Source organism: Orbicella faveolata, unplaced genomic scaffold (assembly GCF_042242905.1).
Source record: "Orbicella faveolata isolate gen_17 unplaced genomic scaffold, um_ofav_v1 contig_35, whole genome shotgun sequence".
In the NCBI taxonomy this organism is placed as follows: Eukaryota; Metazoa; Cnidaria; class Anthozoa; order Scleractinia; family Merulinidae; genus Orbicella; species Orbicella faveolata.
The window spans coordinates 22,250,978-22,264,453 of NW_028301564.1; the positions used below are offsets into that span (position 1 = coordinate 22,250,978).

The 13,476-nt window shown below is 38.2% G+C and overlaps 1 protein-coding gene and 1 long non-coding RNA gene across 4 annotated transcripts in view; both read right to left on the bottom strand.

Moving 5' to 3' along the window:
- LOC149103770 (uncharacterized) overlaps nucleotides 1-5,125 on the bottom strand; it is a 28,452-nt gene extending 23,327 nt beyond the window's left edge. Inside the window, exons 1-4 of one of the 3 annotated variants that reach the window (XR_016201876.1) lie at nucleotides 4,970-5,124; nucleotides 3,611-3,691; nucleotides 2,910-2,943; nucleotides 2,022-2,213 (exon numbers count right to left, since the gene is read on the bottom strand). This is a non-coding gene — a long non-coding RNA (uncharacterized LOC149103770). Of the gene's footprint in view, nucleotides 1-2,021; nucleotides 2,214-2,909; nucleotides 2,944-3,610; nucleotides 3,692-4,969 lie in introns of those variants that run through there. The other 2 variants (XR_016201875.1, XR_016201874.1) reach the window with 2 other exon arrangements.
- A 5,556-nt stretch (nucleotides 5,126-10,681) lies between these two features.
- LOC110062019 (allatostatin-A receptor-like) lies at nucleotides 10,682-12,697 on the bottom strand. Its single transcript, XM_089273886.1, has one exon. It carries the CDS (start codon nucleotides 12,695-12,697, stop codon nucleotides 11,705-11,707), a length of 993 nt encoding a protein of 330 aa, XP_089130012.1. The 3' UTR covers nucleotides 10,682-11,704.
- Between the last annotated feature and the right edge of the window lie 779 nt (nucleotides 12,698-13,476).

Genomic DNA, 13,476 nt, shown 5'->3' on the forward strand with positions numbered 1-13,476 from the left:
GTGAAGAAAATAAAAGCAGAAACCGACACAACGTTGGATGATTGTTTTGAAGGTGTACTATATTTCGGCTACGCCTTCAAAAAAAATCATCCTACGGTGTGTCGGTTTCTACTTTTATATTCTTCATTTTATGTGTAAGGTCGATTAGATTACTATTGATCCAACGTATACCAGCAGGATCATCGTTCAGGTTGCTCGGATAACGTCCAATTACCTTCGGCTATATTCGGAAGGGTTCGGGTGAACTTTGACGACCTTCGAATTACCTCGGATTACCGTCGGCAGTCATGAGTGTCTTCGAACTAACTTCGGATATCTTCGTTGTAACTTGCACTGGTATTTCAAATTTGCACCCGTACTTCAAAGTTGCACTCGTGTTACATGAGAACTGTACTCCTTTTTAGCCAATCAGAATCGAGTAATTTAAATTCTGCAGACGTCGTTACATGCAATTGTTGATTTTATCTAGCATTCAGAGATTTTAGAATCTTTCTTTTTATTATTTCATAGATTGTAAACACATCCGCGCAGACTACTTTGACAATGTTATGACAAAATTTATTGTCGATAACAGGACAGACGCATGAAAAACTGACGTCAATTTGTTTTTTACTATAGCAAATTGTCAAATTGTCGGCTCTCGCTCGTTGACGCATCGCATAAATTATAAATTCATGTTTATGTCTGCTTATTGACAGTGAAAATTAGCTAGTGAGCGCGCGAGAATTTCTTCAGTTATCGTGAAAAACACCTTTTGCGTCCAGCTGCCTGTTTACAACCCAATGTGCACCAATTATACCGAAGAAGAATACTAAACGCCGAACTGTCAAACGAAATCGGTTTATCGTTGCTCGAGGTGATTTGGCAACATTTGACATGTTTTATATGACCACGGTTAATAAGATGTTTATTACATGGCATGCAAGAAACTTGTAATTCGTTTAATGTAACTGGTTTGTACTACCTAGCTGACCCTTTTTCTTGCGAACGGCAATAAACTGAACTTAAATCTGCCCAAGTTTGCTTGTCCTCTTACTTTTCTTTTCTTCATCATGCTTTTTGGCACTTCCATTTAGAAGAAAATAGTCAATATTTTTGCATTTTAGTTTGGAACTTTTTCACCGCAAAATGTAATCGGTATAGATGCTGGTCTTGATGAGAAAATCTAGACCGCGGTCAATATCGATACCAGACAATCAAATTCGTGAGTTCGGTCGTTCCTGGTCCTTGTGAGACTCAGCCATATAATAAATGAAAACAACACTCACCGTAGAAATGACCAGGCTGCTTCAAGTGTTTTCACGAGTTGATTTTGTTCTACCGTCAGTAGATTTTCTTTTGCTGTAAGTTTATTTGATTTTACCGTGAGTTGATTTTGGTTTGCTAGACCGCAGTCAATATCAATTGCAGCCAATCAAATTCGTAATTTCGGTAGTTCCCAGTCCATGTGAGACAGGGTCATATAGTAAATAGAGGATATTACATGGTGGCAAGAAGATATGAATTTTATGTTCTCGTGGCAAGAACAATATCTTACTCGTTCGCTGCGCTCGTTCGTGAGATATTGTTCTTGCCACGAGAACATAAAAGTCATTTTCTAAAAAAGAAACGGCTTTATCTTTCTTCTTCCTACTTCTCGTACCTGTTCAATGCCTCGACAAGACTTTTTTTGTACCTTATCTTTTGCCCAGTCACGTAAAATATTATCTAAATTCTCAAAACTTTCCGCCATATTAAAACACAGAGGGAAAAACTTTGTAATGATGACGTCAATCGTGCGTTTGTCCTCTAATAGATCATAGGCGAGAACCAATCAAAATGGGAGAATAACTTGGGTTATTATATAAATAATAATATCGGTTATTGACCAAACGTTACACCGTGCTGGTGAGATATTGGCAAAGTGAATGTTTGGTGTGTGTTTGACGAAGTCGAAGCCTGTAAACGTGTTAAAAAGAAATAATAAAAAGGCGATACCAGTCCCGCACACCAAAATGATTACCATAAAAAGAAAAGCACACTTTAGTTTTAGCTTGCTTTTAATGATCTACAGCTCGCAGATATTTATTCATACTGTCTCCATCCTTAGAAATGGGGTTTACAAAAGATACTGCCGCAGCCTGGACAAGGAACACAAATGGTACCTCTCGGGCAGCCGTGGCTGGCACACGGATCAGGGTAGCACCGGTCAGAACTCCCTTTGTCACAAATTTCTAAAAATAAGCAACGTTGATGAAATAGTTTTTAGTAGAGCATGTTTTAAGTGTTTTTAAACCAATAACAATCACTAAAAACTCATGACAAATTAACTAAATGTAATTCAGTTGTCAACGGGTAACCAGATTGCTGTCATGAGGACAGCCGAGCTGTTGTAAACAAAGCTACTAATTATAGCGGTAGTCTTTTTCACGGTTAACTTTTCTCATTTGCATTACGATATAAACCAGCATGTATGTGAGGCAATTTCGGGCTATTTTGACGTTTCTGTCCGAAATCACCTCGCATCCATTGGATAACACTGTAATGTAAATGAGAAAAGTTAACCGCGAATATAATAGTTAATCTTTTTATTCTGTAAATATTTATATGAGGGCCACTGGTTTTTCAGTTACTACGTATACTGTTCTGTGTTTCCCTCGATAAACAAATTAAATTAAATTGAATTAAATTAAATTAAATTAAAAGGGTATTGACAACAAAGTCCAGCCTGGTATCATCAGGAGCATAAACTAGACTCCGTCAGTAATTGGCGGGAAAAGGGAGAATTCAGAGACTGGAGCGGACTAACAGCTTAGTTGTTGGGGAAAAGATTTACGAATAGCTAACAATTATTCGGTAAAATGTATATTTAGTGATTAGATGTTTCATTCGGAAAACGGAGCCACGAATTGTTTAAATACTTTTCTTACCTATATTCCTTTTAACAAGTTTGCCTCCAAAAACCTGAAGGAAGGAAAGCGATTGGGTAACGGTTACTTATGATATTTAAACGCAACACGTTTTCTTTTTTCACTGACAACGAGAACCGGCCAAAAAAACAAAAAAAAAAAAACAAAAAAAAAAACAAAAAAAAAACTACAGAACTCTTGTTAAAATTATAACATTAATCGCATTTATAGCAATTTATTAAGTACAAAATCTTTTGAGAACTTCTTTTGAGCGAAAAAGTCAGTAACGCTTTCCATAAGTTTTAAAATTGTAGAAAGCATTAAGAAGGATACCATTATAACGCACGTAATTGACGTGCCAGTTGCGTAGGTATCCCATTACATTTTTGGATAACTGTTATTGGAGACCCAAGCGATCGCGCGCCGATTTTGTGACTAATAGATACCCGAAAAACCAATCACGATCGAGAATTTTGTTACAGACGGATACGATTATTGAAATAATAGGCACCAAGCCCAATTTTTTTGTAAATCATTTCTTAATAGGAACGCTGTTTTAATAACATTATAAATGTTGAGAATATTTTATAGATGAAATCTCAAGTCAAGAATGTACACCAAAAATTAACTCTGCCTAAGGTATCAGCAAATATGAAAAAAAAGCAAAAACTGTTTTGGAAAACGTTTTGAGGTTATTATTTAAAACCAAATTATAAACTCACTTCTTGGGGCTGCAACGAAACAAAGCACATCAAGACGGTTAGAACAATGTATATCTTCATGCTTTGGACGCTTCAGATCGCCTGTTAAGATAACAATAGTTCCTTAAAGTTTAAGCATACACACTCGAAGCAGCTTTGCTCATATATATGATAATGACTGTTTTTAAATAAGGAAACCCTCTACAAGTCACATACATCGTGATGTTACAGAGAAGCCGCTTAATACGGAGGACACCCCTTGAATAAGGATTCTTTCCGTATTACTTATTGCGTTCAACTCGACGAAAAAAACATCTTGGGAAATATTTTGTAAATAATTAAGACAGTTCAGTTGTGGCTCATTGCTCGGAACTAAACGTTTACTCGATTATTGGCACTTATTGGCACCACCCTGCCTAGAGACGTCACAAACACATTGGTGCTCTCCCGAGGTGGAAGGGATAACAAAGGGTTTGACTGTGTACGGTTAATGAATCAAGATTTAGCAAAAAATAAACTGAATGTAGAAAATTAATAACTTCAACATGACATGCAGTTTAAATTACAAACTGCAAGATAAGGTAAAGCTGAAGTCTGCATATGAGCCAAATGGCCCACCAGGCCGGAGCTTATCCCGGTTTCCGTAGCATGTAGCGACTAGGAGTATTTCTCCTCCCTCCTGGATGGGATGCTAGTTCATCGCAGGGTTAGCCTCAGCATTAAATTCGCCGGTACCCATTTATACACCTGGGTGGAGAGAAGCACTTTGAGAGTAAAGCGTCTTGCCCAAGAACACAACACAATGTCCCCGGTCAGGGCTCGAACCAGGACCGCTCGATCACCATGAGGCCACCGCGCCTCCACACAAAACAAACTGCAAAACAAACTGCAAGTAGTTCATTCAATTTCCCTTCGTTTCTTTTGTTCTCACCTATATGCCCATATGAAAAGCTCATAATTTGTTAGAGATGACCTAAATGTTATAGGAGCTCGGTCAAGGTATTTTTGAGTTATTCTGGCCACGTACAAAACTATTTTTAAATTGAAGGAAACCTGAAAATAGTAATTTTCTAAGATTGAAAAAACACCAAAGAGATAATAATAAACCATAAAGAAACAAGGATAGTTAAGGATAAAGAAGATTAACGTGGATTACAAACGACGAGAAAAATTTAGGCTTAACTTTTCAAGATGCGCAAACCGGGAAAATGGACCGTGCCAGTGGCGGATAGCGAAATAGTGTCACCATCTTCTTGGAAATAAACCGATTTCAGTAACTCCAATAATTGAACAAATTCTATTTCCCTTAAAGCCGCTAGAACGCCTTCGAACCTTGAGCGTAAAGCAGACCTCAATATTTAAAGAAAACAATGTACATACTCTAATCACTTGAGTTATAACTGTCGTAGAAACGAACTTCCGAGATCCTCTCAGGTTAAAGTGATGGCTGACAATGTTGCTTCGCCAAGAAAACTTCTGTACATAACCACCGATTCATGACTCAGCAAAAGCTACTGGTATAACTTATCAATATCTGTAATGCCTATGACGCACTGAAAATTAAGTGAGTTAATAATAAGACATTAAGCTTTTTTCTTCCGCATTGCTTTACAACGCGACTTGCATCTCTAGGTGTTGAGCTTCTGTTGTGTTGGAATGACGTCGGTAGACATAGTTGTTTTCAAATGTAAATAGTCATAAACACACGGTGTAAAAACCATTAAACGAACAATTTATGGCCCAGTAGTCGTTGTTTCTAAATGCCTTCTATGGTGGGCCTTCTATATTGTTCGTTTGATGTCATATATCCTTATGTCGTTGATTTAGACCACTGTTATGGACATTTAAAGATCACTATGTCTTCTGGCGTCATGCCAACAAAATACAAGCTCAATATAAGAAGATGCACGGTCAACTTTTTAGATACAATACGGGTTGTAAAGCAAGGCGGATAAAGAAGTTGAATGTATTATATTTATCTCAGTTATTTTCGCTGTATCGCGGGCATTACGTATAGAGGATATCACTCGGTGGCGAGAAGATACGAATTTTATGTTCCAGTGGCAAGAACAATATCTCACGAGGGGTGTATTTTCCAGTAAAACACTCGTCTCTGTGTAATAAATATTGATATTTCACAGTTGTAGTTTTCGCTTAATCATGATCGTTATCATGGGCATTATATATATTGATATTTCACAGTTGTAATTTTCGCTTAATCATGGTCGTTTGCAACGTAAAGCAGTTTTCATCGTGTAGGAACGATTTCAGTCTTTGCTTTAACTTGATGCACGAATGGTAGTTTTAACGGACGTTAGAGCGGCCCTCTTAAGGAACAATGGCTTGCAAAAAATCCTATGCAATTATTACAAGTAATACATTTGAAACCACTTTCACAGGATCCTGTCAGACACGGATCAAAATGGCACCTCCCAGGATGTGCTTCTGGGTTGTAAAGCAACGCGGAAGCAAGAAGTTGTATGTATTATTTTTATCTCAGTTATTTTCGCTGTACCTTGGGTATTATATATATTGATATTTCACAGTAGTAATTTTCGCTTAATCATGGTCGTTTGCAATGTAAAGCAGTTTTCTTCGTGTAGGAGCAATCTCAGTCTTTGCTTTAACCTGATGCACGAATGGTGCTATTAACGGAGGTTAGATCGGCCCTCTACAGGAACTATGGTTTGCAAAAAAATCCTATGGAATTATTACAAGCAATACATTTGAAACCACTTTCACAAGGTCCTGTCAGACACGAATCAAAATGGCATCTCACAAGATGTGCGTCTGGACAAATTTCTGCAAAAAAAAAAAAAAAAAAAAAAAAAAAAATCATAAGAATAAAATACAACGTTTGTCACTTGGTTGATAGGAAAGCGTGCTTCAGTGTTGTAAGCTTAAACCAAATATTAGTGCTAGTTAGGCTAAATAGGCCAGAGTAAATCAAGTAAGATGTTGTTTGGTAATCGGAGTGTTGACATGTTAGAGCACAGCCTGCTTCTACAGTGTAGCAGTGTGCGAAGCGGCGTGTTGCTTACACACAGCGTATGTTCTGAAAATATGTCGATACTATCCTGTCCAGCACAAAGATGGATCTGTAGAGTGAAGATCTTTGCCAGTTTTGTCATTTGGGGAATGTGCTCAGCTGAACTATCGTAAATTTAAAAATGACCATTTTTAAAAGAAAGCGCTCTGGAAACGGAATGAAAATTCTCGATTGAAGAGCTTGTTACAAGAAAGACCTTTCTGCTGAAAGAGTGGTTTACATTTTTTGGATAAAAACGTTCACGACAAGAAAAAAATCGAAAGAGGAAAAAAATACTAACGTTGCCTACAAAATTTGTAACAGTTTGCTCCACAGTTGTTGAACTGATTACATTATATCTGCCCATGTTTACTTTAAAAAATTTAAGGCATGCGATTTAGAGAAAATATTAATTATTCGTTGTGCGTGATCAGACGCATCATCAAATTAAAATTTGATGTAATATGTCAAACACGAGAGACAGTGTTTCTTTGGGATATCGAAACGCTGAGAAGAGAGTTGAAAATACGACGCGCAGCAGAGTATTTTTGACGAAATCAGAGGTGTTTCGATGTCCGATGAAACACTGTTTCAAGTGTTTGATATGTCTTCTCAATTTAAAGAAGAACTAAGGAGTAAACGGAGAAGTATAATCGTCAAAATCTATGCTAATTAAGACGGAGTATCCAAACCTCCTTCACGGTTGTGATTTCCTTTGTTTTAAATTGATGAATTATCAATGAGTTTGAGAAGTTTCGTCTGGACATGTAAAACTCGAGTTCTCAAAATAGCTTTCTTAGCTTTTAGTTTAAACACGACCCCACAAGAAGACCTATTGCTTTAAACTAAATCGTGTGTAAATAAAAGATTGCTGCTATTGTTTTAGATATATAGGCAAATCGTTTATGATGTCGAAATGAAAGTGATATGTTTCCCCCATTCCAGAAGAATCGCTGTTGCAACCTAAAACGTCGAAGACATAAAAGGGGAAAACACGATAACACGACTCCTGTGCTCTTGTTAAAAATCAAAACTCGTATGTAGTAAAGAACGGAAAATTTGTAGCTAATCGCAAGTGTAATTGTTAATGTTTTGTCGATGAAGAACTCGTTTGTTGTCTTGACACTATTCAATATTGTGGTGTATTTTGTACTCCCGCCGATAAGAGTCTGGGTACGTCAGTAGCCTCGTTTACGTGCTGTTACGTCAGATCAACGCGCTCTTGGATCAGGTCCCCCATGTGCTCGACGTAGCGTTGTACTTGTTGTGCTTATTAAAGTTCGAGTACTTAACAAATATCAGACCAGGCGTTTTTCATGTTTCAACATGCAGAAGAGATGTGAGAACAAGACTTGACTGATGCACTGACTTTGCGCGCCAAATTGGTGACTGATCAGAACATATGAGTCAAGCGCCCGCCTTTCCACTCTTTTTTAAAATTTCACAGTCCAGTACAAATGACGTGACTTTGCTCACCACAGGGTAACGAGGAGAGTTCCTTTTAGTTTACGAATTAGTTACTTTATCTGTGGCAAAACGTATAGAAACAGAATAATATATGAGTCATAAACTGCGTGTCATCTTATTAGTTTTTAAGCTAGATTACAAATTTCCAAACGTTTTAATTTTTTTTTTTATTGCTTTTGGTGCTTAGCGTTTTTCGGACAAGGTTTTAAGCGCTCGCAGCTGCGCGTAAAATTTGAAAAAGTTATTTTAATTCTAAATACAAACTCATTCGGTGTTGGGACTGCAAAGAAACAAGGCACATCACCACAAAGGCAATGTATATCTTTATGGCTTGGTTGTTGGCGATTGCAGTCCAGTCTAAAGTTCCTTAATGAATGAACGAAAAATACTGGGACTAACTCTTTATACTGTCCATAATGCAGCTACAATAACAGAAGGAGGTGTTGTATTTAATTTCCTCTCGTTCTTATCGCTCTTAGATATATTCTCACATGAGTGGAATACTTTCAAACCATATTCAGCGACTGGTGACGGGACGTTGGAGGATAGTTTAGTTTATAGTTCTGTAACCAGCCATTTGCGTCGTCTTTAATTTATACCGCAATAGGTTCGCGGCATTTGACACAGTAAACAATCCATGCCTCTTACTAACCGAGTTCGAGAGCCGTACTGTAAGGGCCTGTTTACAAGTAGGAAGGGTTACCCAAGCAAGAGGGTTAACCCTAGCTGGAGGGCAAAAGATAGCCCGGGTTCAGAAGCAAAATTTCACAGGTAGGGTAACCCTACAACCCGGCACTTAATGCGCGATTACACTTAAAGGGTCTGGAAACAAATAGAATGTTAACCCGGGTAGGCGGTTTAACCCTACCTGGAGTGTTTACAAGAGAAAAAGTTAACCCGCCTGCCAGGATAACCCTAACATGCAGATAGGGTAACCCGCCTACCCGGTAGCTGCCTTGTAAACACGACGAAGAAAAAAAAAGAGGAAATGTGTGAGTGCTAGGGTAACCCGCTTGCTAGGGTAGCCCTCTCATCTTGTAAACAGACCCTAAGTTACGGATCGAGTTTTTTCCCCATCGATTTATGGCCCAAGCTGGCCATAAATCGAAGGGGAGAAACGAGGAACCGTAGCTTACAGTACGTACCGAGAAAACGAGGTTATTAAGATATTTATTATATCTCTACCGTGTGTCTGACGGGTTCGAGAAAGCTTTCTATTCACGCCGAACGGCTTCAAATTTCTGACGCACCTCGAAAGCACACGAGTCAATTTGAAATCGTTGTTAAGTGAGTCTTAAGTCTTAAGCAGGTTTTTACACACAATTTCAGAAGTTTTAAACTTTTACTTGCTAAGAAACTTAGGAAAACTTGACGATCGCGATGAATCACGAAACATTTTGGCAACAAAAACAGCTTTAAATTTTAACGGGCCGTATAGTAGAATATGGCCCACTAAATTGACCAATCACAGCGTGTACTAGCTGATAGATATAATAAGTAAACAATATTTTTTATTACAAACCTCCCAGATGGAATGCTTCAGAGAGTAAACAGATTCTGTGACAATCAAACCTCTCGGAAGACATTTTAAAAAAGAGCCCGCTCAATATTTAACCGGAAAGGCAGTCAATATAATATAAACATATGAGATACATACTTTTTCTCACTTGACCAGTAACGGAATTTTAAATAACTTTCCGAATGCTCTCAGACGACAGCTAAGGTTGGCAGTGTTCCTTCACCAAAATGAATCGCGTTTTGAAAATGGGTTCTTTTATACATAGCAATGGAATCATGATTCAGCGAAACCTTCTCATGGAAAATATCAATAATGCCCATGACCCAGCTAAAATTATTGATGCAAGTAAATAATTCATTAACTTCTCTTTCGGCGTTCTTCTGTTAAGGTTCAACCTGCCTCGGCTTATCGACTTGATTGGTTTGAATGGGTGTGACGTTGGCATAAATTATCGCTATAAGTACAAATCTTGTAGTAAAAATGGAACGAAATAAAATTCCTAAAGAAACGACCCTTGTTATTCTCGGAAGTATTAGCCTTTGGGGCTCGCTACTTTCGAGGGGTCTTTACTTTGGGGAGCAAATATCGTAAAGTTGGTGTGACTGAGCTGTACGTTTGTTTTTACAAAATAAAAGACGGAAAGTATTAAAAACAGTTCTTAAAAATGAGGTTGGCCCTTCATGTCTAGATCTTGTTTCCTGTGGTCGATAGGAAAGCCAGTCAGATATGGTAAATGTTTCTACTTCATGACGTTCTGTTATGTTAGTCTACGGTATCAATATCTGCACTTCTCGAGTTTTCAATCTCAATTTAAAGAGAGCCGTCCTTTCTAATGCACTCGTCTTAACTTCTGGTTTTGTTTACCACGGTTCAACATGAACTGATGACGTACATACTAATATTTCGCAACGCTACGTGGCATAAGCGACACCTTCCCTTGTTGTAGAGTGCCTTAGAAACACCCCCCCCCCCCCCGCCAGCCCCCACCCCTCTATTGCTGGATGCGTTGCTGGAAACAACACACAGAAGCAAAGGCGATAGATGCAGTTGCTCCTGTTTAAGAGAAATGGCGCAAATGTATACACGCATGACAACATTCTTTATTAAAATGTAAGTAATGTAACTAGTAACCTCTTAACATGACAGATTTTTCCTGCTGTCTTGGTAACTACAAAGCTGATATGATATGTCAACTAAATAAATAAAAATAAATAAATCACATTTTTTAAGTGTCGAAGTGTTTAACACTACTGCAATAATTGGGGACACTGAAATAAGAAAACAAATGTTGTAACCTGAAGATTTGCAAGGGGGCGCAGTTTTTTCAACAAATGGGCCAAAGTCTTGTTTATGTTCACTTTTGTTTATAACATCCAACAATTGGCAACTGGCACAGAATACCTTGCTAGCATGAAACAACAGGTAGATTATAGGAATGAAAATGTTCCACTGTTTACCAAAAATCATCCACAACCATTTTACCTACAGAATGTCATAGCCAACAAGCCACGAAAATATATACAGACTGTAAACAAGAGCCCTACAGCTGGACACTTTGACAAGTGAAAAGCTGTTTATAAAGGCGTCAATGTTAATCAGTTTAATAAGCATAATAGAGTATCCAGTAACTAACTGGTGTCAATGGTCGTTAAGAGGTGTTAAGTTCAGCCTTTAAGTGAGCAATTACACTACAGCAAATTACTAGTAAAATTGCCAATTAGAATGAGTTTTCAATCGATTTTGAAACTGATTCCTCAGATGATGTTTAAGCAGTTCCTTTCAGGATAACGCTCACTAATTATATCCCATTCTCGCCAACATGTTAAACATGTTTAAAACTGGTTTAACTTTTTAAAAACTAGTTGCTTATGCTGTGCAAACCCCACAACTAAACAAGGCAAAAACCTGTTTGATTAAAATATCTGAGTAAGATGGTTTTGAAATTTCTCTTCTCAAAATGACTACAAAGCGAAATTGACAAATTGGAGAAAACCAAACCTGATTTAGTTGAACTAGTTTAGTTGGTGTGAATGGGGCATTATGAGAGGATTTCATTAAACAACTGAATAACCGTGAGACTTCTTCCGCAGGCCTTTTTATTTTACAACCGTGACTCTTGCGACTCGTTTGTCAGTCTGGGTGTCATCTCATCTTCGTCCTTTTTCAAGCTACCTTTTGCCAATTGTAATTTATTGCCGGTCATTCGAGAAAATGCATTGTACATCTTCCTGTTCAAGCTAATGCACAACCATGGGTTAATGGCGCTGTTGTTGTAGCCAAACCAATAGCAGACTGTCTGGACAAGTGGTAAATGTTTGGCTGTTACTGCTAAGTACAGCTGAGACACCTGCCCGGGAAGCCAACAGAGAGCAAACGCTGTGAAAACGATGATGAGCATTCGGACAACCTTTCTCTTGGTCTGCTGCTGTCGTTGCCGATTTTGGTTCAAGCCTTCTCCTGGTGCCTCATGGAACCACAACTTACGAGCAGTAATGGTGTAGAGGACGGAAATGATACTTACAGGCAGCAAATAGTTGATGAAGAAAAAGTAAATGAAAACTCCGCGAATGACTTTCGATGTTTCTCCCAAAATGGAAAACTTGGCTATGCACATATATTCCGAGTTTTCAGGATACCATTGCAAAACTATAAAAACCGGAACGATAGACATCAACGCCATTGACAAGAGCCAGACGACTGGTGTGAGGACTATGAGTTTTCGGAACCAAAGAAGGCGTCGGAATGGATAAACCACTGCATAAAATCTGTCAACCGCCATAAATGTCAGGCAAAGAATGGACGTGGTTATTGTGAAGAAAGCGGCGTATATTACTGCTTTACACGTGATTTGTCCAATAAGACCAGTCATCGGCCACACACCGTGAGTGTAGGAATCGGACACGGTGTAAGGGATCACAACCAAGGTGACCAGTAAATCCGCAACGGCCATGTTGACGAACATGAAGCTGGTCATTGATCTTACGTCAGGTTTCTTCCACACGATGTAGAGTAGAAGAATGTTCCCGACCAATGATACCAGCATCGTTATGATGTACATAACGGTAAATATGATGTTTTCTACTTGTGACACCATTCCTGCTAAAAAGCAAACATTTTCATTATTACCGAGTTGCACGCAAATTTGTCACTAAATTGGTTATAATTTTTATGGAGTATAATTGCTCTCATTTACGGGTAGTTAAGTTTTGAATTCGGTTTGTCCGTTGGTGCATCCGTTTTTTCGTTCGTCCATTTGATCGTTTGTTTGTTCGTTCTTTTGGTCGTTTCTTGGACATTTTATCAGAGAATATCCTTCTTATTGACCGGGCATATTTTTCTGAGACGTTATCGAGCGTGCCCGTCAATATAGTCAGTTCAGCAGGCTCGGTGCATAAACTTGCAAAAACAAAAAGTTTTTTCGTTGGTACATTCGTTTATGCGTCCGTTCGTCCGTCCGTCCGTCAGTTCGTCCATCCGTCTGTCCGTCTGTGTGTTTGTCCAGAATGATAAACATATCATATCTTCTGAATAACATTATCAGTGCAACTTTGAAATTACATCGATCTGTCATTCTAGTAGGTTATTGATAGCATATCACAACGGATAGGCCTGCAATATTTGCTCGATTAGTTTGGATTGTCTTTTATAGTATTTTTCTATCCTTTCTCACCTTGAATTGGTTGTCTCAGTTCAGGAGTTTGTTCAGTCCTTCAACTGCAAAACAATGTAAGGAAGTGAAAATGTCTTTTTTCTGAATGGCGCCAAGTCTTAACGTTGATCTAACTTTTGTCTTTTCACGAGACAGCGGAACTTAAAACGTCATATCTTCTGCATAACATTATCAGTGCAACTTTGAAATTACATTAATCTGTC

Bases quoted from the DNA above. Each gene is read 5' to 3' on its own strand.
- LOC110062019 (XM_089273886.1), bottom strand. From the start codon at position 12,697: ATGGTGTCACAAGTAGAAAACATCATATTTACCGTTATGTACATCATA.